This window comes from Gymnodraco acuticeps, unplaced genomic scaffold (genome assembly GCF_902827175.1).
Source record: "Gymnodraco acuticeps unplaced genomic scaffold, fGymAcu1.1, whole genome shotgun sequence".
In the NCBI taxonomy this organism is placed as follows: Eukaryota; Metazoa; Chordata; class Actinopteri; order Perciformes; family Bathydraconidae; genus Gymnodraco; species Gymnodraco acuticeps.
Genome location: NW_022992250.1, coordinates 438,181 through 461,374, shown reverse-complemented (window position 1 = coordinate 461,374; position 23,194 = coordinate 438,181). Strand labels below are relative to the sequence as shown.

The 23,194-nt window shown below is 39.8% G+C and overlaps 3 protein-coding genes across 9 annotated transcripts in view; all 3 read right to left on the bottom strand.

The window, feature by feature from the left end:
- Positions 1-14,095, bottom strand: part of fnip1 (folliculin interacting protein 1) — a 39,139-nt gene extending 25,044 nt beyond the window's left edge. For 2 of the 3 annotated variants that reach the window (XM_034206557.1, XM_034206559.1), the window contains exon 1: positions 13,910-14,095. In XM_034206557.1, coding sequence (XP_034062448.1) covers positions 13,910-14,001 — 92 coding nt within the window. In that variant the 5' untranslated portion in view covers positions 14,002-14,095. Of the gene's footprint in view, positions 1-3,994; positions 4,018-13,909 lie in introns of those variants that run through there. The other variant, XM_034206558.1, reaches the window with a different exon arrangement.
- A 359-nt stretch (positions 14,096-14,454) lies between these two features.
- Positions 14,455-18,997, bottom strand: LOC117540221. Of its 2 annotated transcripts, none has more exons than XM_034206802.1 (8): positions 18,072-18,997; positions 17,073-17,170; positions 16,460-16,823; positions 16,226-16,357; positions 15,951-15,990; positions 15,718-15,773; positions 15,586-15,617; positions 14,455-15,474 (listed from the first exon to the last, which is right to left on the bottom strand). In XM_034206802.1, the coding sequence occupies exons 1-8, from the start codon at positions 18,139-18,141 to the stop codon at positions 15,100-15,102; spliced, it is 1,167 nt and encodes a 388-aa protein (XP_034062693.1). In that variant the 5' UTR covers positions 18,142-18,997; the 3' UTR covers positions 14,455-15,099. The 2 variants fall into 2 exon arrangements, with proteins under 2 accessions (XP_034062693.1, XP_034062694.1); XM_034206803.1 differs by having other exon boundaries at positions 15,231-15,474; positions 15,586-15,612.
- An 875-nt stretch (positions 18,998-19,872) lies between these two features.
- acsl6 (acyl-CoA synthetase long chain family member 6) overlaps positions 19,873-23,194 on the bottom strand; it is a 35,895-nt gene continuing 32,573 nt past the window's right edge. For all 4 annotated transcript variants that reach the window (XM_034206609.1, XM_034206608.1, XM_034206607.1 and 1 more), the window contains exons 17-21: positions 22,903-23,019; positions 22,622-22,765; positions 22,282-22,383; positions 22,117-22,188; positions 19,873-21,650 (exon numbers count right to left, since the gene is read on the bottom strand). In XM_034206609.1, coding sequence (XP_034062500.1) covers positions 21,510-21,650; positions 22,117-22,188; positions 22,282-22,383; positions 22,622-22,765; positions 22,903-23,019 — 576 coding nt within the window. In that variant the 3' untranslated portion in view covers positions 19,873-21,509. The remainder of the gene's footprint in view (positions 21,651-22,116; positions 22,189-22,281; positions 22,384-22,621; positions 22,766-22,902; positions 23,020-23,194) is intronic.

Sequence of the window (23,194 nt, the reverse complement as noted above, 5' to 3'; positions counted from 1 at the left end):
GGGGGGTAGGATGAAGACGGGTGAGAGAAAATAATGCAATTAGTATAAATAAACTGACAAAGCAGCAGAAATGTGCGCAGAAGAGACTATGAGGTCATGCTCCAAAACAGTCTGGTGCAGCACAGTACTGAAAGATGATACAATAAGGCGCATTCACACTGCGGTACTTTTCCCACAAAGGTTCATGTGAACTCTTTAGTTCTCATGAACTAAGTACAGATCGCGTTCACACTGGAAAAAGTCCCTGGGGGAGGATTAGGCAAATGGAGCCGCTGACGTCACTTGTTCTTCTTCTGCTTTGGGTTTACTGGCAGGCCGCAAACCACTTCACGGCGTATACTGCCGCCCAAAGTCCCCGGCCGGAAGTCCCCGGAGTTGGGGACTGGCTTCAGTAGAAGCTGCTGGGACTCCCAGCAGCTTCTACTGAAGCCTTCCGAGTAAATCGCCAGAACACCGACACCTCCTCATCTCCACCGCTCCCATGTTTTATTTTGTGTTGCCATAAGTTAGTCTCTCTGCGTTTCTGCGCTATGCTAATGCTAATGCTAATAATGCTAATGCGAGGATAATAAAATGGCGGCTTCACAAAACGTTTTGGGAGTTTTACGGGGCGTGGTTTGCAATCCGCCCAGCCAATCAGAAATATAGCTCTTTTCTCACAAGAGAGCCGCACGAAAGTCCCTGCTCTCTAGCAGAGACTTTCGTGGGGGTAAAAAGGTTCACATGAACTAATTTTAGTACCGGCTCTTTTTGGTGTGAACGCGATAAAAGAGTTCACATGAACTAAGTTAACATGAACCTTTGTGGGAAAAGTACCGCAGTGTGAATGCGCCTATAGATAAGATCTGGTTATGGCAGTTATTCACCCTATAGACCCATATTTTTCTATAACTTTCTAAGTGGATTCAGCAGAACCAGAGCCTAGACTTTGTTCCTTCTTGAAACCTGTCACCTACATCCCGAACATACTTTATTACTTTTCCCATGGTACTATTTCCCAAAACACGTGAACACTGACTTTGATGTGTTGACTTTATAGATGTGTCCTTTGAAGATGACACTTCTTGTTAAACAAGTATTTGTTGGGTAGGAAACTCAAGCCATGGTGGAGGTCCGAGTTACAATGTCTGCCATGTACCTGCCAGATATCCATGTAACCAGCAAACTGGCTAGTCTCTGGGCATGATGGGAAAGTTCAAATGATGTACTAGAGAGCTTTAAATAAAATCACTTAAAGCCCGTCATCCCTCCCAGTCGCACTGAGCATGGCCGAGCAAACAGCTTCCTTCCATAGCTACCATTCATTCATGGCTAAAGCAGTAGGGAGCAACAAAGACACAGCGACACATATCAACAGATTTCCAGAGTAACAATATAACAAGAAGCCACTCCAGACACTCACTCAGCTGACTTCCTCCAAGATGGCCAAGATATGTGAAAAGAAGTTCATGTTTGCAGCTTCTACATTCTAAGTTACACATGTGCACTATAACCAGTCGAAGAGGGCTAAAACAATAATAGAGACTTTGGGTATTACATTTTAAACTGATATAGACTATAGTAGTGGAACATGTATTCCGTTTAGAAACCGTGTCCAATAGTTAGGTAACAGTTAAGCTGTTTTCCCTGGCAGCCCCTGGTACATTGCAGTTGCTAGGTAACCTGTGGTATAATTCAGCTTATCTTACAAATGCTGCTTATCTTGGGCAATATTGTGAATGATGTCACTCCCCTCTGCTTTTAGGGGGAAACTGGGTCCCGGCTTGATTTATTAGGGACTATAAAAGATGACAGCGGATTGGACAAGCAGATAGAATGTCAGGATGTCTGTCTGACCTGATGAGCAGATGGACACAGAGCTGGACCTTAATATAGCCTTTTATTTGGGCGCAGGACAGTCCCCATACACAAGTGTTTATAGTAAATGGGTTGGAGGGGAGGGGGGGCAACGGAACAGCTAAGTCCATTGCACTTGCCAATATAAAAAACCACATGGAGCCCACATTTAAAAACAGCATTCCAGTTGTTGGTCAAGTAAACCTTGGCAGGGCAGGGAATACCTTTGTGTTGCTGGATGATTTGGTGTGTGTACGTAAAAGATAAAGTCTCAGTGTACATTCCGAGCTGCTATTTACCAAACACTGGTGCTTGCATTCGTTGGGCAAAATGATTGAGTCTTGCGGGGGAGTAGGAGAGACAGAGTCATGTGCTACAGTCTGCTGGGGTGTTAAGTTGTCAAACCATTTGTCAGATGGGGCCTTCAGAGGCAATCATACAAGAGTTTCTTTTTTTGGGGACCCATATGGGCAACATTGTTCCATAAGCCGCCTTGCCCTTTCTGAAACATCTCCAGCGTTCAATTCAGTAGCTGAAGGATTGAGACGGCTGCCTACCAAAACCACAGTCTGAATTTAAACGAGGATGTGTGGGCATTCAACAGGAGTCACAGTGTTGCTCTGCATTGGTTGCCTAATAGTTGTCTTATATGGTTAAAACAACATCAAAAAGGGACCAAGCCAGATCAATGGTCTTTCGAAGAGAATGTTTTCCAAAATGTATTTTAAAAACATCTTAAGTTTTCTTATTCTAGTTTCTTTTGGTGGGAAGACCCAACCTACCAAATTGAAAATGTTAATTGGGTGACGAAGTGCGTGCCTGGCCTACATAATGAGCTCAAATTGCATTGTTTGAGGCAGGGTTGATATTGAGCTCATAGACTTGTGTGTAAGATTACACATCAGGCGGTGGTTTTAGTTTGTCACAAGCCTCCTTGCAATTGGACTACTGCCTGTAGTGGTTTCAGTTTAGGATGTGGTTGACCAAATCACCCTCCATCAAGAGAAATATGTTTAAACGATGTAACACTTCTGAACCAATACTTTCCATTTTATTACCATTTTGAATGAACAAAATGTGCTCAGAACTTGCGTGATCTCTTTATGACTCTGGCCAGAAATGCTACTATATTGTTTGCACGTTCATAAATAAGGTTATATGTATCGAATGACGAGATCAGCCCAGAAGAGATTTGCATAATTAGACACCAAGTTCACTGCTTCCTTTGTTTTAAACGTAACTGTAAAGAAGAAGGAATAGATACAGGATAGAAAGATGGAAATAAAGTGCAAGGGCACTTATATAAGCATCAGTAAAATATTTCCCTTGTAAAGAAATGTCTTTAAGAAACGAGAGAGAGAGAACATGCAGGTAATATTGAAATGTGTTGGCGAGCAAACTAGATTTGTGCTTAGATAAGAGAAAAGGTCATATACAACAGAAACACACAAACATCTGAGATACAGAGAAGTGCATTGAAAGAAAAACAAGGCAGCAAAGGAGGAAGTATGCCATCAGTGAGCTTGTGACAGTCAGAGCGCTGACACAAGAGGCGAGTCATTCATAAAAGCAGCACATGACTTCATGACTGTTACATACTTGTACTGCTTTGACCTCAATTGTGTGAACCAAAACTGACTTAAACATTCTCTCATTAACATGCAGACAAGCAATTATCATTTTCTTGAACAACCGGTCTTGAAAAAAAAAATCCCTTGCAACCGTTTGTAAAGGGTAATTGAAAAAAACAACACGATAACGAACAGGGCCTTAACCTTTTTGAAATGAATTCAGTTCCTGAAAAAAAATAAAAAAATGGTATCCTTTCTGAGATCAGAGGTGTAAACAGAAACTCTTTAAACTACAACTCCACCCAAACACCTAGCAACCCCACCGTTTTTTTTATCCACACATGCACATTAAAACTTTACCACCTAACCCTCAAATCTACATTGACCTCAAATGATATTTCTTCAAAACTACATCCTTGTTACCTCAAAAGGAAAGCGCTGCCAAGCTGGCACCAGCCACAGGTTGGTAACACACTTCCGCAGAAGACAACACTTTAACAAAGCAACTGCAAGAAAAACCTCCTTTGACCAACACTACCGAACCCTGTAGATGTACCTAAGCCTGGTTAAATATTACCGACTCCTACCTGGGCATCATCGCGAGTCTGCCAGTCCTTTTCCAGCCCTCTCCCTCTCTCTCTACTCCTCTCTCTCTCTCTACTCCTCTCTCTTCTCTCCTCTGTCAGCCGAAGCAGGGTCTAAGAATAGTGGTGAACTAAATTCACACAACAACATGAGACTGTCAGGTGATCGCAGGAGCACTGTGTGTGCCGGACAGTACAGAGGCAGCAACAGCAGCGAACCCGGACTGCTGACTGCCACAAAGCGCTGTGATAAGAGAGCGACAGTGGGGATCTGTTTGTCTGTTGTTTCTTAATCCAACGCCTTTTGTTTTCCACTCTCCATTGTGTTCCCTCGCTGCTTCTTTCTATCGCACTTCCTTCGATCATTTGACGTATACCTCAAAGTGTTCCCTCAACAAAGAAGGCTTAGAATAAAGAGCAGGAAACAAATGTATTAAAGAAACCAGACTCTTAGGTGAACGCTTCCCAAGACTTTGAGTAACTTGAATTCTTCGTTTAGAAAGAAGTGAGTCACAACATCTCAATTGGTTATCATATAAGTTACTTACCCTTGGTGACTCTGGGTGAGGTCTAAAGTTTTACGCTACATCATTTGATTAGTAGAGGGGCCTATAAATAAATGCTTCCACTATGAATTTGAAAATGTTTGAAAAAGGGGCCACATAAATCTTTCAGAAAACAACTAATGCACGATTTCAAAATCAGATTCTATCTATGAGTTGATTGTATATTTTGATTGAAAATGCTGTTCTAATAGTAGTGTAATATAGACCTATACTGTATAAACCGTATAAACACATACTTCAATTGCAGTTATATTGCATATTTCTAGCTTTGGATGATGCTCTTCTCCAAAGTTTCTGCACTTACACTGGTCCGTGTACAAAGGTAGTACAATAACAACTATTTTATATTCAAAACTTTAAATCGCATACTAATAGAGTGCCACAGTGACGCATCCTAAAACCCGGAAGTAAACTCCTTCCGGTTCCTTTGACAAAAACCAATGCAATTTCTCCGTAGGATTTTGGAAAATAGCTGGAAATAAGGTCTGTGGTTGAGACACATTTAAGAGACGGATCACGTTTTGTACAGCCGGATAATATCCACATGTCTACCCTACTTTTATCATTTTCTAATCATGAATCTATTGATAAGATTTTTTTGTTGAAGGAACCGGAAGTGGTAAAATGTTAACTTACTTCCAGGTTTTAGGATGCGTCACTCTATTGTTGCCACTCATGTTGATATACTATATTTTATAGTTATACTATATAATATTTTTCATTTGACAGTGATGCAGTCTGCAACAATAGGAAAACAGCACTGCTGCACCTGGCCGAGGTGTACGCTGATTAAGGTCACCCCAAGTTTCCTTCACTCCAGAGTCTGACATCAGCGTACCGACTGACCTCAAAGAGCCCTCGCTCTCTCTCAAATACGCCTGTGTGTGTGTGTGTTTGTCAGAGACAGAGTGACAGTTACATAAATATCCTCTGGGTGTAAGCTGCGTGACGTTCTTCCGGCTGTGTGTGACAGCGGTTTCTGTAAGGTCTGCCATTTTACACTGTGTATCCAAATATATCAATTATTTTAGTAAGAAATCAATCATACATCACTTTCACCAGCATGTTTTCCTGTGATGCATCATGACAGTTTAGGGTAGATATGGTACTTTTATGTTAAACATTTGAAGCTATGACAGATGTGCACTACTACCAGTGGATATGTATGAACGGAGTGACACAAAGGAACAGTAATCACGTCTAATCTTGTAGATATCTGTAGCCTTAGGGGCACCTTTTGCACGTACCGTCTCAAAGAGTCATGAATGTGTTAATACTTCCCACAGTGTCTCAGTTTGTCAAACTTCAAACTTTCCAAGTGGAAATTGGTTTACCCGAGTCATGGGCTGAAATGAACCCCAATGGAGAGGGGCTGCTGGAGAGTGTGTCCCATGGGGAAACACCATTTATTTTTTACCTCTTTTCACATCAACACAATTGCTGAACCACTTTGAGTCAACAATTATTTTGGTCCGAGTACATTTTAGTAAAGAGCGTCTACTTTAAGCAACATGCCCACATATGACCTAAAGAGCACCTGACTACCTGCAGCTTTCCCTGGTTATGTTGCATTAGAGACTTCTGCATTCCTGCAGTCACATGATTCTGAGTGGGGCAGGATGCTGCAACGCTCTGAGGTTACTGCACTCAAGTGCTAATAAAACATTCAAACATCTTCTGTTGAAGGGCTGCCTCCTCTTAATCAATACATCGACTAATACCTTGTTTTGTTCTTAATCAACTAAGTGGTATTAAGTCGACTTAGACAATAGTTCATTCTCAAAAAGAGTCCAAGTCAGGTTGAAGTGCTCAAGACAAGAGTATGTATCATAAAGCAACAAAGATATCGTTTTTAAAATAATAGTATCAGTTTACTTTTGTAAAAATCCTGTTCAATGGTTGGTGAGAAACTGCTGGCTATTCGGATTTTGTGTCTAGTATTCCTGCATAGTGTCCAGAAACAAACGCTAAACGTATGTATTATGTAGTTAACTTTGCATTTGTGCATGTATTCTAATGTGCCAACTATTGCTTACTTCTGTGTCACAACTTATGGGAATCAACAACACATGACAGAAACTGAGTGTGATGACACGGAGTAATGACTGTTTATCAAGAAGATCACATGAACGCACCATCAGGCTGAAAGGAGTGGAGGAAGCCGTGTAGAAATCAGGTCGTATGGTCAAGTCTGTTTAAAGGTGAATCAGATATTTGCCTTAGGAATCAGCTGGACAGAGGGTCATATGATCGACATGATTAATAACTGCTTACTCTTAAAGCAAAGTGATACCATCAGTCAGCACATCCTCCCCCCCTCCCACCTCTCATCAGCTGAAAGTAGGCTAATTATTTAGGTGATGTGAGTCTTTGGTTTGACTTTCATATCCCACTATTTCTGCCCAGTATGATCAGTTTTTTGAAAAAGGATGTATGTATAATTTCAGATTCAGAAATGTCCTTTTAATGGTTACAACAAAGTTCTTTCTCTATGGAAGATTTCATCCAAATCACAATCTAAGAACATTTTTTTCCTTTGAAAAATAGAGGTTTACTGGTCATTACATGACTTGTCATTACAAGGGCCATAAATAAGATATTTACATTCATCAACAGCTCAAATAATGTTTTGGAAATTCAATAAACAGCTCAATGTCATTATCAAACAAATCAATAAATAACTAGGTGCAAATTAAAGAAAATCTATCATGCCATCTTTTACATTATTTATATTGGGAATAGTTGATTTCACTAAATAAACGAAGGAACCCAAAGGTCTCCACTGGATGCTTAATGTTGTGCATATAACTAAATAGAACATGAAAATGTTTAACATCAATTTCAGAGTAACCCAATCTGCAGTCTATGTGCTTCACTTTGTCTTTGCTCGGTTGGTGAGGTCCTGCTGCCTCAGTATCATGTATCGGCATTAGCTGTGAAACTGTAAACTGGTCACTAACAAATGCTTGGCGATAAATGTGATTCTGGGAATTGTCGGAGTAGACTTATCTTTCCTTGGCTCGATTCATACAATTAGTCATGTGCTGATATGGTCATATGCCAGTTAACTATTATCTTGAAAGGCCAAACAAAGACCAACTCGTAAAGTGATATGAGAAATATCCTACAGTCCTAACTAGATGTTAAATTGACTTTAGGGGTGTAACGGTTCACAAACATTTCGGTTCGGTACGTACCTCGGTTTTTAGGTCACGGTTCGGTACGTTTTCGGTACAGCAGAAAAAATTATCACAAAACATCAAATATATATATATTTTTTTATTATTAAACTGTGAATAATGTATTCACTCAAATAAATACAAAATATAAAACAAACATTAAGGTGCAGCATTTCGATGAACTGAAATAATCTGTATTTGAACTGTACTGTACTAGCACCTAAGCAGCCAGTTTGACATTAGGACTTGCTTGTCATTGTATTTTCATGTTGTTTTTAAAGAAATACTTACTTGTCCACATTGCTTGCCGAAAGGGCAGATCTGCTGGCACTAACAATGAGTTGGGTTTGCACTTCAGTCTTTTTTCTTTTGGTACCGGTGATATTCACGTTCGGGTGATGCCTTTTCAAATGTGTGCAAGTTTGGTGTATTGCCAGCCGCGTAACCAATGTTAGTTGAACAATGCCGACAAACAGCTTTGGTTCGGTCCACCTGTCTTTGTCCGTCATCCTTGTACGTAACTGCGAAACCAAAATGTTCCCAAACCGGAGACTTCAATGATGCTGGAGGATTTTCGAGCTCAACTTTATATGCGTTCGCCATTTTGACAGTTCCTCAAATGACTGACTAAATGTGAACGCATCCCTGTGACCAGCTCTCATAGTATGCCTCTCGTCCAATGAAATGACTTGCTCGCTCTATGACGCGTTGAACCCAATGTGAGCAAATTACTTTGAATGCTGCGACGCAGCACCTGAGATTACTTCCAAAAAGTATACGTGTACCCAACCGAAGGGCCCGTACCGAATAATTTCCGTACGGGTACCGAATAATTTCCGTACGGGTATCGTTACACCCCTAATCGACTTACAAGCACTCACCAGAATGCTACTGCGTGTGTGTGCAGCTTAAAAACTATATCTTTACCATGACCCCACAATTCTGAGAAGCACGAGCGTGGCCACTTTAAATAGCCCTGATAGGAACCTGATGACAGCCGCTGTCTTTACAGAACCCTGACAGGCCTGCAGCGAACATACACACACAAAATGGTATTGCCAACCCAATGTAATTGTACTACATGATATTGGATTTTTTTCCCCCAGTTAGTTGGAAGAGAGTCAAAGTAGTAAACTGCACCTGAAACTAATCTTTAAAATTAGGTTTTTTTTGTCTGTGCTCAGCTCAATGTGTTCAAAATAATATTGGAAATGATTGTCTTTATTTTCCACACACACACACACACACACACACACACACACACACACACACACACACACACACACACACACACACACACACACACACACACACACACACACACACACACACACACACACACACACACACACACACACACACACACACACACACACACACACACACACACACACACACACACACACACCACACACACACACACACACACACACACACACACACAGTGTGATCGTCCCACAAACATGACAGCCTGAGATTGATGAAAGCCTCACATGACAGCGAGTTATAAAAGCATGCGGTGAAAGAAGGACACCACGCCACTCAAGAACCTGAAACTCTATTTCCCCTTTGATCAATCAATCAATGTTTATTTATATAGCCCAATATCACATTTGTCTCAGTGGTCTTCACAGTTTGTACAGAATATCAGATCTTTGATGCATAGTAATTCCCTTTGCCTTGATTCAGTGAGATGGGTGTATCATTTTGTATTACCTTGTGCAAAACCATGCATTTTCAGAAAGGAAGGAGGATTCTGCAATATGAAAAGCACAATGTTTGGCTTTATTCCAGACTTATGCGCGTTTCATACCAACTTTAATTTGCAAAGTGTGCAACAAATCTGAATGTGTTAAAAGCTTTGAGCTTGATTATAAAAATACTTTTTATTCTAGTGTCTATTAAAAGTGTCAGTGATCCAATCTTCAGAAATGGACAATACACAGCAAAGTCAATTGTTTTCCTCACAATGATATGGTTGATATATTGAGTACAAGTTCATCAGGCTATGCAGTACAAGTTCATCAGGCTATGCAGTACAAGTTCATCAGGCTATGCAGTACAAGTTCATCAGGCTATGCAGTACAAGTTCATCAGGCTATGCAGTACAAGTTCATCAGGCTATGCAGTACAAGTTCATCAGGCTATGCAGTACAAGTTCATCAGGCTATGCAGTACAAGTTCATCAGGCTATGCAGTACAAGTTCATCAGGATATTCTGATTCAACCTCAGGGAGACGCTTTCAGACAACTCTTTAACCTCTTTTTTTAAACTCATATGACTTGGGTTTTGAAGTCTTACAAAATGGTCTGTTAAAACAAAAAAGGCTAGCCATAAGCATCCCAGCCTCTCTTTGGATAAGCCAAACTCCATTCCCTGGGTGTTTCTCAATGTCGAGGAAGGCTCCTCCAGAGCCACTATTTCAAGGATGCTACGTCATCGAGTCCCGCCGAAGGACTGTTCCAATGTCCAGGATCCTTGGAATTCTAGCGAGGCCAGCGTCCTTCGTTGCGGGGCATTTCGAGGCTGCCCATGTGTCTCCTCCGCGGTGTTAAAATCCCCACAATGCTTTGCGCACGGACCAATTTCAAAAATCTTTGGCGGAAATCGCGCTCCATTTAAGGCGGGGCCTCGCATATGACGCACACCTGGGTTATGGCAGATTCTTTATTACAGCGTGTTTCTCGCTTATTCATGAAGGTTACACAGGTCGGAGAGGCTCCATTGCCTCTTCCGCAATTATCAGCAGATGTACCCACGCTAAGTAAATTACCAAGGTCAGCGGAAGACCAAAGAGATCTTTATTAGATTATAATACAGTTAGAGAGAAAACATTGAGGTTTGTGTGTTAGTTCATGTAAGGAAAATTGTGTATGCGGTCATGTGCAAACGTATAGTCTTTGTTAATTGGATAATTCATATCCTGCAAGACTCTAAAGACGTCATGAGATAATGACCTTTCCACTGCTGGAACATATTAACAATCTCTGCCACGTATGTTTCAAGTGTATGTTCGTGTGTGTTTTACGTGTATAAAGCACACGAGAACTTTCTAGTCTGTGGGGCATTTCCATAATTGGCTGCTGTGCCAGAAGGTGATCCAAATTATTATTGTTGTTGCGCAATTGAATAATAATGAATCTCAACCATATCTGTGTTTTATTGATCTCTCTCTCTGTGTTAACATTTAAAGTTGGTGAGTCATACATTGCACTAACACCTGCACACCCGTTAGCCTGTTCCACCACTCTTCGTTTTCCGAGGCTAGGAAGGATTCTTGCCTCGCTTTTGAAGGACCTGACTCGGAAGACATGTCCTACCAAGGAAGCGTCCTCGACATTGAGAAACACCCCCTATGTTCTGTATCTCAGCACAAACGCAGCTATATTGAGTTGTATGGGTCAACAAGGAAGTTTTCTCAGCAGGCAGCGGTGGCAGGGGGCAGCCAGGAAAAGCAGTCTGGCTGTGGGTGGGGAGGACAAAGCTATTGGCTAGTGATCAGGCCTCTGACTGGCTACAGGATGAGCAGGGAGCTCTCAGTGTAATGTACAGTATGCTGTACCTAGTCAGGTGCTGCAGCCAGGGAAACCAGAGGGGCTTTTTAGGCTTTCCCCTCGGGTCAGCCCACATGCTGCCCCCTGTGGTATTCTGCAGGGCATGGTGAGCCTGTCACACAGCTTTGAGTGATTTATAATGTAGGGCAACAGCAATACTGCAAAACCTGATTTATTTATGTATTCATGTTTTCATCTTCTGCAAGGGTTTTGCTAATGCAGAAGCCAGTAAAACATCTGACAGTTTAATAGCGCACAAAACCAAACAGCCAATATATTGATGTTAAAAAATAAAGCAAGACCAATAGCAAATCGGTGTGTAATTTTCATAGCAAATAGAGAACGCACTCAACAACTATTATACTACTCCCGGAGCACAGGGGCTGCAAAGGCTTACAAAGAAATGTGTGTGCTGCACAAATTAGTGATCCCCTGATTTATTTAAGGTTATTAGTTTCCTCATACCAAAAGCATCTGTGATCTATTGTAGCTAAACGAGAACAGTAAGCCTATAATACTGGCCCTTTCTGGGCTAATCCTGCTACCACCCAAGTGTCATATCTATCCATCCATCACTCCTTCTTCTTGCCTTTGTCTACTCACAGTGCCTCCCTCTCCAAAGCAATGCATGCCTGATGAATGGGGAAGCATTGCCAGAGGTATGAAGAGCACAGCTGACCACCAAGTGAACAGAAATGCCAGCTGTCTGCCTCTTTGGTCTACGATTGAAGCGAGCCAACCATACACAAACAGCATTAATAACACATGGGCACAGAGCAACTTTATGGCCATACATGCGCTGACAAAGACACTGACCAAAGTGGAAGTAACACCACAAGCATGTGAGCTTTCAGGTCCTTCAATGGGTGGCTGGCCGTGAGCAATAATTCCCAGTTCAAATGTATTTAAAACTAAAAAGAGCCCTTTCCCCATGGTGACAGTGACAGATTTGACCCTGACCCAGAGTGTGTAGGAATATACACAGGGAAACTGTAAATCAACTCAGGGAGTATAGAGTATCATAATAGTCAGCTTAAGGATGCCTTGCTCAGTCAGATCAAATTGTGCCTTGGGGTATTTCAATAGCAAGTATTTATATTGCTGGCAATACATGTCATACCTGCATGGTGGTCTTATTATTTTTGTGATGATTCCCCTTGCATTCGATTGACTCCATTTTAAAAGCAGCTTAACCCTGCTACTGATGGACAATACCAGTAAGTATCTAAACAAATGATGTCACTGCAACTTGGAGGGAGAACATATTGCCATATATATGATGTATTTGCATTTTTCGTTCAAGCTGGCATGACAGAAGTCTTGATTTAGTCCACATTTGAATCAATCCATCGGATTTAGAATCAGAATACCTTTATTCTTCCCACAGAGGGGACATTTGCATTTGTTACAGCAAGAAAAAGAGCCAAAGCCAGCTTAATATTAACTAAGAAGCATGCATTAAAAAAAGATTAAAGATAACGATGTGTTTTTTTTAATAATTTTTTTTTTTTTTTTTTTTAAATTACATAATTTACAAAGTACGCATCCTGTAACAGTTTCGAAGATATAGCAGCCAGGTATATATTGCAGTTATTAACGGCATATATCGTCAGACGAGTTGAGTTGAGTAACACAATCAGAATTGTCTTTATATCTTGATTTTTTTATGAACATGACTGCTATGATTTTGACATGTATGTATGGAGTTTACACCATAGACTGTTAAATCACGACATCTATAAATTCGTGCATGCCACATATCACTTGTGTTAACTAAACACAAGACGTATAGATAAACACAAAAACAAACCTGCCATTTAGAGCACAGATGATTATCAGAAAAAGTTGACATCTCCAGACTGCGGAGTGTCTACTGGTCTGTTGTGGTTCTGTCTGTCAGTGACCGACTGGACTGATCACATGTGTTCCAACACAGAGCACACTGCGTCCTCCTCCACCTCTGTCTGACGGCAGTGGAGAAGAGTACAACACCATGCAGGATTGAGAGAAGCCAGCTGTACTTTGCTCCAAGTCATCGATGGTATAGCCCACGATTGGCGACAGAAGAGCGCGACTGCAACCGTCTCTAGAGCCTCGTTGTTCTTCTTACCACACAGTCAAATCACCGTAACCAAAGCAACACAAAGGGGGACACAAAGGGAAAAGGTTCCTCTGCAACTTCTAAGCAAGAATATCGATCCGCTGGTTATACCACATCTCAGGATGGGAGGAAACGTGTATCGTGGACTTATTGTCACTTAATTAACAACTGCACACCAGCTGTAATACTTATATAAAACACGCGACAAATAAGAGCTATTGATTCAAGCGGTCCCATCAGGAGACAGCACATGCAGCAGCCCCCGCTAACGGATGGTAGCTAGCATTAGCATGTTAGCTAACCGACCAACAGGCACAACACGTCTCCAATCACCGCACTTCCATATCAAATTCAAATAAACAATATCAAACAATGTTGTAAAGTACCAGTGAAAACAACATATACACTACGCCAAAAACTATGTCATGCTTCAGGACTCGGTGAAAGTAATTAATAAATGTACAACATTACACACACACACAAAACATGCACACACAAACAAAATAGCTAACGTTACCTGAAAGCTGGGTCATCTTTGTTACATCTCGGGGGTGGCGACGAAAACGCATTTTTCTTGTTGAAAAGTTTCTGGAAGAGAGTCGGAGGCATTTTGTACCAAAATAAATTCGGTACAGAAAGTCTCTTTTCTTTTCAAATCCGAGAGCAAATCTTGTTCCTTGTAACTGTCTCCATGGGTGTCACAGTCATATGACAGGCATTAGTCACGGGAGCTGCTTAGTAACTAAATGCGTTTTTTCCGATTGGCTGACTGGACGTTGCTGCTACAACAAATTACCTGATTGGCTGCTATTTTTATCCCGATACCACGTGGTCAGTGGATTCGCTGTGTTGATGTTTTGTCGGGAATCGTGACAGCGTGCATGTATTCCATGTATTCGCAAAAATAATACAATTGCGACTTATGAGATGCTTACAAGATAGAAGATATTTTAAAGTGTCACATGAGAAAAAGTTAAATGGAAAGGCAAGGATTGTGTTCCACAAATAAAGGGGATCCAACAAGAATCATTACCATGCATTACTTTATTGTACATTCATTTAGTTTTGAATATTTTTGACGATCGGAAATTAGTAGGCCTACATTAGCAGGGAGTCCTTGAAAATATAGACGACCAAAAAGACAAATTAGCTTACATTTAAGCTTTTTGCTTACAATACAATTTTTGATTTGTATGCAATTATGGCACAAACAAAGAGTAAATAATTAATAACACAAAAATGCAACACAAACAACATATATATTTTAAATTATAAAACAATATAACAGGAGAGGTGAAAAGGCACCGTAAAAAAATACAGGTCTGACATCTAGTGGTCACTTTGCACAGACACTTGTACAATACACAATTGTAGAATACAAAAGGTAACCAGAGGTACATGTCAAGGTTTGTAGGAAACAGTAACAAGGTAATAAAAGGACAAGGTTGAGAAGAAAGGAAAGTTGAAAAGTCACACTCAAAATATATGATGTGCATGCACTTAAATACATGGCAGGGCATGCCTTTTGAATTATTCTCTTTAAATAAAGAATGCATCACATTTGAGACATGATGACTCATACACTGACATCAGATTACTCTTTTACAGGATAGTCAACATACAGACCTCTATACATCTTGATTATGGGAAAAAGACAACATCTTAACATACATTAATTTGCCTTAAGATATCACAAAAAAGAAGGTTCTACATAGGAGGCGAAGCTGTGAGAGGAAATAAAGGAGCACTTCTGAGTTTGGCACAACGTATTCTCATTCTATCAAAGAATGCATCACTGTCACTGTCGTCGATAAAGTCAAAGAACTTTGATTCCCGGATTATTATTACAGGCCTTTTTGCCCTCACCTTCAGCTTTAATGCTTTTTCTTTATAACTGATGTTACCAGCTGAGGATGTGTCTGTTTCATTCTGCTCAGAAGTGCTTGATGTGTGGGCTAGTTCATTGTTGCGGTAAATGGTTAATTTGGTGCCTGGGATGTATTTTGCTTCCAAGGTGTCCACAATGATGGGGCTTTTGAACGAGACCTTCTTCTTGTATGAAATGGTCCTTCTGTTGGTGAGCTAAAGGAGCAAGAATCATACGTTACCATGACCATAATACTTATTATTTATAAAAATTGGTTGTGAATATCAGATTTTGATTACACAGGATACAACCAAGTGACTTCTTACTTTTGGGGGGGTTTTCAACTCCAAGGCCTTCTCTACAAATTGAGGATTTAAAAAATATATAGTTTATTAGTTGGCGCATAATGACATTAAATAGTTTGATTAGGATACATGTCTCACTTAATGAGTCTTAACCTGATTTAAATGGGTCCACATGTTTTCTGGTCTCAGCTTCAGGTCTTCCGTGTTGGCTTCAAAGAGAAAAACAGTGATTGATCAAGTTTTGGTTACATGGATGTTGAGTATGCAGATACCTTTCTTTGTTAGTTTCAAGTGTTCTAAAGTATCAGCAGACAATGTATTTAGCTGTAGGAATACAAACAAAAATAGCTTAAAAATGTATAACTTTAAAAAAGAAAGGAACTCACTTGATCTCACAGTTCTTTTCGTCAACAATCTCAGAGACATCTGCAGACACAATATGTTTTTAAACTGTGAAAAGACCAAGTATTTTCAAGCTAACACTAAACTTTACATTTTTTCAAAAATACACTATATGTATTTATTTCAATCCATCTTATTCTCAATATCATAAGTTAATAAACCCTTTTTTTTTAAATCACTAAACTTCAAAAATGTTTACTACGATAACTACATATCCTACCAAATAAAATGAAAAAGAAACGTTTTTTCAAACCATTACCGATGATGCTAGAAAGGTTTAGGGGCTGATGCATGTGTATGGTCTCAGCGTTGCTCACATTAAGCAAGGTGGAGTTTTTTATGTTAAGATGAAGCCCAAGCCCCTCCTTAATAGGAAAAGTTGATGTCTCCACTGGGAAAAGAAGACAAAATAAGTGACAAGAAGGTTGAAAAAAATAAATAAAAATGAATAACCTTATATTTTGCTTGTGGATCAACAAAAATGCACACATACCATCTATATCTCTTCTAAAGGTCTCCGGGGAGGGAAGACTGCTGAAAGATGAGGCAAAGAAGCAGTCTTCTTCCTCCTCATCATCATCGTTACAGATGAAAGGAGTGTCTGACTCCATGCTAGACGACATGACACTTTCAGATGTTACTGTCATGTTTTGCTCTTCATCGTTAACTAGCATGTCACCACCTTTAGCGGCCTCTATCCTGGGAGTGGTTTGAATTGTTTGGTGACCTGATGCTGACACTCTGTAACTAGATCTCCTAGAAGCTGGCACGGCATGCGTTTTCTTGCTGGAGTTTTCAGTAGATGGAGGCCTGCTCAAGCGTAACCCAGATTTGTTTTGGACAGTCTTAATGTGTGTCTGTGTGTGAAAAGGATAAGAGTGGACAATTAGGAGAAGTGGGGGAAAAGTTTGAGAAACTATCAACTTGAATAACAAAATTCAAAGAAAAATTACAGCAAAAATGAATGTCCCCATTATGTACCCTTTATCCAAAAGTCCAATAGAGAAAAATGTGTTCTATGCATGTTATTATTAAGAAGAGAATAGTTTGTCATCCATACATCAAATGTATAAGGATATATATCTCCCTATAGTGGGTATACTCACTGGTTTGGTTGGTTTGACAGTGGGAACATGCATCTCTTCCACCCCAGGCTCCTCTGCAAAAGCTTCATATTTCTTGTTTGGCAGAAGTCTCTTGTGCTCTGAAAGTTTTTTAAAATGGGATAGCAGCTATAGCTCATTTACCTGTGTTTACCATGACATACACAGAGCATGAAGAAGTACTCAGATTTATTACGTAAGTAAATGTAGCAATACTACATTTTAAAAAGTACTTTGTTACAAGTAAAAGTCCTGCATTCAAAATCTTGCTAAAGTAAAAGTACAAAAGAAATGGCATAAAAATAAATGGGTACCAAAAGCAAAAATACTCCTCATGCGTAATGGCCCATTTCAAAATTGTATATTGAGTTACTGGGTTACTATTATGATTATTGATGTGTTTTTATCACAGCTGGTAAATGTAGATGTATTTTATTATCTTTATATACTGCTTCGTTATCTTAACCTAAACAGTAAATATATATATCAATGTTTATTTGATTTATATCTTTAATTAGCTATATCTAAAAAGTTACTAGTATCTTAAAGCTGTCAAATAAATGTAGTGTAGTAAAAAGTATAATATTGGCTTCTAAAATGGAGTGGAGTTGAAGTAGCATGAACTGAGAATACTTGGGTAGAGTACAAATCCTTCAAAATTGTACTTCAGTACTGTACTTGTATGTACTTTTTTTACTATCCACCACTATACATTTCTCCTAGTGCATTGACTTCAAGTCATGTTGAACATAATCAGATTTAAGTAGGCCTTGTTCGACTCAAAAGAAAGACATAAAAAAAGGCATCAAGCCGATGTTGATCTTTATATTACAATTAAATAGGCTTCTTGCCAAATAAGTCAGCTGGTCACAGGAGCTTCCAATTAAACTGTTCGATAACCTATATAGTAAAGTTGTGGTTCAAACCTGTGCATACCATGGCAAAGTTAAATTAAAACCTCTATTACAATGTACGTTTAAGATGATGTGTTAGATTTCTTACTTTCTCGTTTGTTCCGCACGGGTGTATCTGGTTTGTTTGGTATTCCACTGGCACGCCTCACTCGACCCATTTCCGAACTAAATTGTCGTCCAAATTACGATCCAATGATCTGTCAGTATAAATCTGACACTATCTCAACGTTAGATCAGCTGTTGCTAACACATTAAACTCAATTCGTTTTTAATTTCGTAAAGCTTACGGTTAAAAGTCTTCCTGGATGCTAATAACTGAAACTTTCCCCTGCTCTTTGTGCGATGCTTAGCAACCGAGAACACCTGTAGTCAATCAGCTGATGATTCCATTAAATCCCCCCAACGCACACTACAATCTATCTTAATGTGAAAAACAAATCGTTAAATTACAAACATGAACACAATTAGCCTACTTTATTTTGAAAATGTTCAACGGAAGTCTTACTAGGCTACATGACATCAGTGATATCAGATAGCCTGCCTAGCTTCTCCGGACCCGGTGGATTACGGGGGTAGACGGGTTCGCAAACTTTGCCATACCAAGGACCCCCATATAGCATTGTCCTCTGGCGGGGACCCCCCTGTTGCACTTCTTTAAAAAAAATAAAATGATGTGTACAAGTGCCGCGCGAGTCGCGATGGAGCATGCAGTGTGTTGCCACTACATTTGGGGCCTTCTGCCTGATCAAAGCTGTTACTCCGCTTTTTTTGCCTGTCATAGTCCCACTGCCCCATCTGAACACACACCCACATAACGATACCAATCAAGTCCATTTGAGATTATGAACTCATCTAAAACTTGGAAAATGTCTCTTCATATGGTCCTATCTTCCAGTGCTTTGCAAAAATAATATTTCCTCAACAAAGTTATCTTCTGAAATAAATCTGATGTATGCAAGCAATTCTGCGACATTTGCTACATCCGTGCTCTCATCCAGCTGCAGAGCGAAATATTCACTAGATCTCACTTGCTCCAAAAGCTGAGCAGATACTCAAGCCTCATCCCAATACCCCTCCTCGACTCCTCCTTTCCCTCACTCGCGTCCCTTCCTTGCATCTTAGCTCCGCCTCCGTAAAATGCGAGCGAGAGAAACGAGGAGGTGACGCGGGGACAGAGGAGTCCTCAGGTATTAATTGGGATGTCCTCGTTAACTCAAACGTCACTCTTAAACGACGTCTTAATAACCCTTTAGAACCGGCCAATTTCGGGGCCCCCACTTTGAAAAACACTGGACTAGGCTACTGCACATGATATTTTCTACTTAGCTTTTGATGTAGGCCTACACTCGTTGATGTTTGTGCTACTCAAATACTTTTAATTATTTTCATATTTAATTTCACTGGGACATTTTGTAATTTATACTAACTTATGTTACTCGTTTGAAAAAAAAGAATACTTTTATTTTAGCTCCTTTCAGGACATTTAGTTGATAATACGTTAATGCATGTATGCTTTTTACTTGTAGTGGAGTGTTTTTCATGATGGTATTGGTTTGCTACTTGGTTAACAATTTAAGTAGGCTACCTCTTTTAAGAGCAGCAGTCCAATAAGTTCATACTACATGTTGGCCTCTCCAGGAAAACCTTTCAAAATAAAACGTAATGCAATGACAATTGAAGATACCATGAAAAAAGAAACAAGACACTTGTTTAAAATCATTCCAGAATATCTTTTTTATTTCATTGCCCTTGTCCTATTCCCCACCCACCCTCATCCCTATTGCTGCACTCAATCGTTACAAGGATATGGTGCTGATTCCATTTTACAGCAGAATAGATAAATAAATAAGTACAATTCATCTCACTACACGCAAAAAGAGAGAAAAAAATCCATTCAAACCATTGATTTAATAAATATGCTTACATCTAGCTGTCCTCGTTTATGTACATCCACATTGTTTATGCTTTGGGACGGTAATCAACTTAAAAAGTCTATACATTACTTCTATGTGTAAACCCTTCAAAAACGTGTTTATTTTTCATTAAAAGTTGATGGTTGTTCTATTTTCCTCCAGTGAGTGGAATTCATCAGCTTTGCCTACTTTACAAAGCCTTGCACTAGCAGCAGTGACTGTGGGCAGCTGCATACAACCTGCTATTAATGGCCACAAAGAAATACTCATCAGTTTCAAGTCAATGGTGCCAGCATTGCAGGGCAAACTGCATGCATTGCCCTGAGACCTGGTTTAGCATGATCTCTTTTTTGTTCTTTTACCTGACATACTATTTGCGCAAAGGTGGATGTTAAAAAAGGAGTGAATGAACAGACTGTAGAGTGTGAACCGTAATGTGTGTTACAGTGTGCCAGTCCTTCACATAAACAAGGAGCATGCATGCTAAACTGCAGATCACAGCCATGTCGAGGTGACTTAATGAGTGAGTGAGAACATGACATGAACAGCGATGTATTTTAATGTGGCTCAAACATCGAGATGCTCTACAATGGAATGGTGTAGACAGCAATGATTAGTAAGGCAGGAGCTGCTACTGTCTATACCTTGCTTTCTTAATTCTGCCCTTAAACATTAAGGTGTAGTTTTGGTCAAATTGCGCAATGTGTTGAGTAAAAGTTGAATCTCTTTTAGTGTGCCAGATCAAGGGAAATGTATCAGGCCCTGCTTAGCAGCACTGCTGTCAGCAGCTTGTTCGATTCAAGGAAAATCTAAATGTCCCACTGAGGAGGAAGTCCATTACTGTCCCATATGTGTCAGCAATACATATCCTTGAGCTACACTATACACAAAGACATCACGCTTGCTGTCGTATAACTGGATTCAGGTTGTGTTAGGCTGGTGGGTTTAAACTGATGGAGGAAAAAAATAGATTGGACAGGGTGACAAGTGGAAATGGTTGCTCAACATAAAAGTGAGGGTGAGTTTTCTGCTGCTGGGGACAGAGCCTTTGATGGTTTGTTTGGGTGGATAGCAAGAAACAAAGTATGGAAGATTTAAAATGCCTAAATCAAAACCATTAAAATAAAAAAAGTGATCTACAAATCACATTTGTATTTACATTTCCTTTTTCTGTATGCATATGTGTGTTATGTTTCCCTGTCAAAAAAGAAAAAGCTCTGTTGGACATTCTCATGAAAACCAAACAAAGTGCTTTGTATTTACTGAATTACAAAACCCTTTCTGTTTTGTGGTTTGCATTTTATCCCAAGGAATAAAGAACAGTTCACAGATTAACACATATTCTTTCGTTTTACATATGTGTACATGTAGTTATGTCACAGCAAATGCCTAATTAAAATAGAAATACATATAACAAAGTGTATTGTATTTATTTTTGTGTCTTGGATTTGTTTTAGTTTTTAGGCATTAAATCTTCCATAGCAGGGGCCGGTTTGGCTTGCTTTTCCCATAGCTTTTAAGCCTAAGTGGTCACATCTTTATCCCACTGAAGTCAATGGTGAAAGCAGAACTAAGTGTAAAGATGCTTGAAGGAAAATTAGGTCTGCCGGCCTTCACATGGAGATGCTTTCATAGAGTCGGTCGATCTTCTCCTTGAAATACTCCTTCAGCTCTGGTCTCTTGGCCTTTAATGTGGGAGTCAGGAGGCCGTTCATAATGGAAAACATCTCATTGTTGATGTAGATGTTCTTCACCTGCAAAGAAAAATGTGAAGGAATAGGAAAGAAAGTGTATAATTAGACCAAGATTGTTGAGAGGTTGTTATTTTTAGGAGCTGTATAGATAACACAAGTTTAGCAGAAGACCTGTGATATTGATTTATTTCCTTTTTAATATAATGAAAAAGTACTTGCCAAACTAAAAAGGTTTTAGCAACGCCCTCTTTAATAATCATAAGGATGAAGATTTACAAATATTAGTTTACTGAGTTGAGTTGCTCAACTGGAGCAATTTGATGAATAATGTATTACTTGTGGATCTTATAAAAACAACGCCAAACAGATCCTACTCGAAATACTTCTGGCATATACATGTAGTAAAGGATTGTGTAAATGATCATTCTGTAGCTTTAAGAAAAAGAATAATACTGATAAAATCAAAAGGCAGGCCAAATATGATCTTTGTTTTGCCTTCAACCCAAACATATATCTGCCTTCCTACCTGCTCAAATGAATGGAGGCCACTGGCCTTGCCCAGACGCACCAAGTCCTCAAGGATCGCCTTCTTCAATTCCTGTTGACAAAGTGGAAGGTTATTTTCCATGGTATTATTCAGTATTTTAGTTATCGACAGAACTTAGAAGCATTCAAGGAACATGCAACCTACCGTGTTTTTACAGAGGTCCTTATATGTGCCCAGTATGCCTTTTTTCTTGGCCCATTCAGGCATGACTTCTGGGTCAGGAACCACAATCCCTACCAAACAGGACTGGAAAGAGAAGACACAAACATAGGAGGAAGAGGTCAAAGGATATTGTACTAATTAAGCTGAAAAATGAGCACCTGATAGATGATTTTGTGCTCTATTTGTCCTGGCTTAAAAATGGAGCACAGGAATCAGAGCAAAGACGTACTTGCAGGCTCTCAGGAGCCATACATGTTATTCAGCTAATTCAAAGAATTAGGATGTATGGGACTGATGGGTGTGTTTGTGTAAGTATTCTTACCTGCAGGCTATCTCCATGAATATAGAGCTGTGCCACAGGTTCGCTCCTAATGTAGATGTTCTCGATCTTCTCAGGGGAGATGTACTCGCCCTGTGCCAATTTGAAAATGTGTTTCTTCCTGTCGATGATCTTCAGTGTGCCATTCTGCAGAAGATTAGAGGTTGAATAAATGAAAAGAAGAAAATACATGGTGGAAACATCTGGGGATTCCTTGACTATTCATTATCCAGAATGTTGTGTCATTGTAAATGTTTGTCTTAATAATGAGATGAGATACGTACAGGCAACCATTTGCCAATGTCTCCGGTGTGAAGCCAGCCGTCTGCGTCCAGCGTCTCTGCCGTCCTCTCTGGGTCTTTGAGGTAGCCCTTAAACACGTTTGGTCCCTTCACACACACCTAGATGGTAAACAAGTGGAAAAGGGTCAGAGTGTGAGGTCAAATATATAAATTGAATCTCCTGTTAAAACCCTAACACAGGTTTTTAAAGGTCAATACATTCCTATTCTTCTATAAAATGTATGTTCTTTTTTAGTATGGCATTTTTATTATATAGATTGTGGGCACTGCATGT

What these genes read in the sequence shown, in the direction of transcription:
- LOC117540221 (XM_034206802.1), bottom strand. Translation starts at nt 18,141, where the DNA reads ATGGGTCGAGTGAGGCGTGCCAGTGGAATACCAAACAAACCAGATACA. An exon ending in CTGTCAAACCAACCAAACCA is followed by an intron (nt 16,824 to 17,072) that starts GTGAGTATACCC and finishes TTTCACACACAG; the next exon opens with ACACACATTAAGACTGTCCA. An exon ending in GAAAAGAACTGTGAGATCAA is followed by an intron (nt 15,774 to 15,950) that starts GTGAGTTCCTTT and finishes TTCTCTTTGAAG; the next exon opens with CCAACACGGAAGACCTGAAG.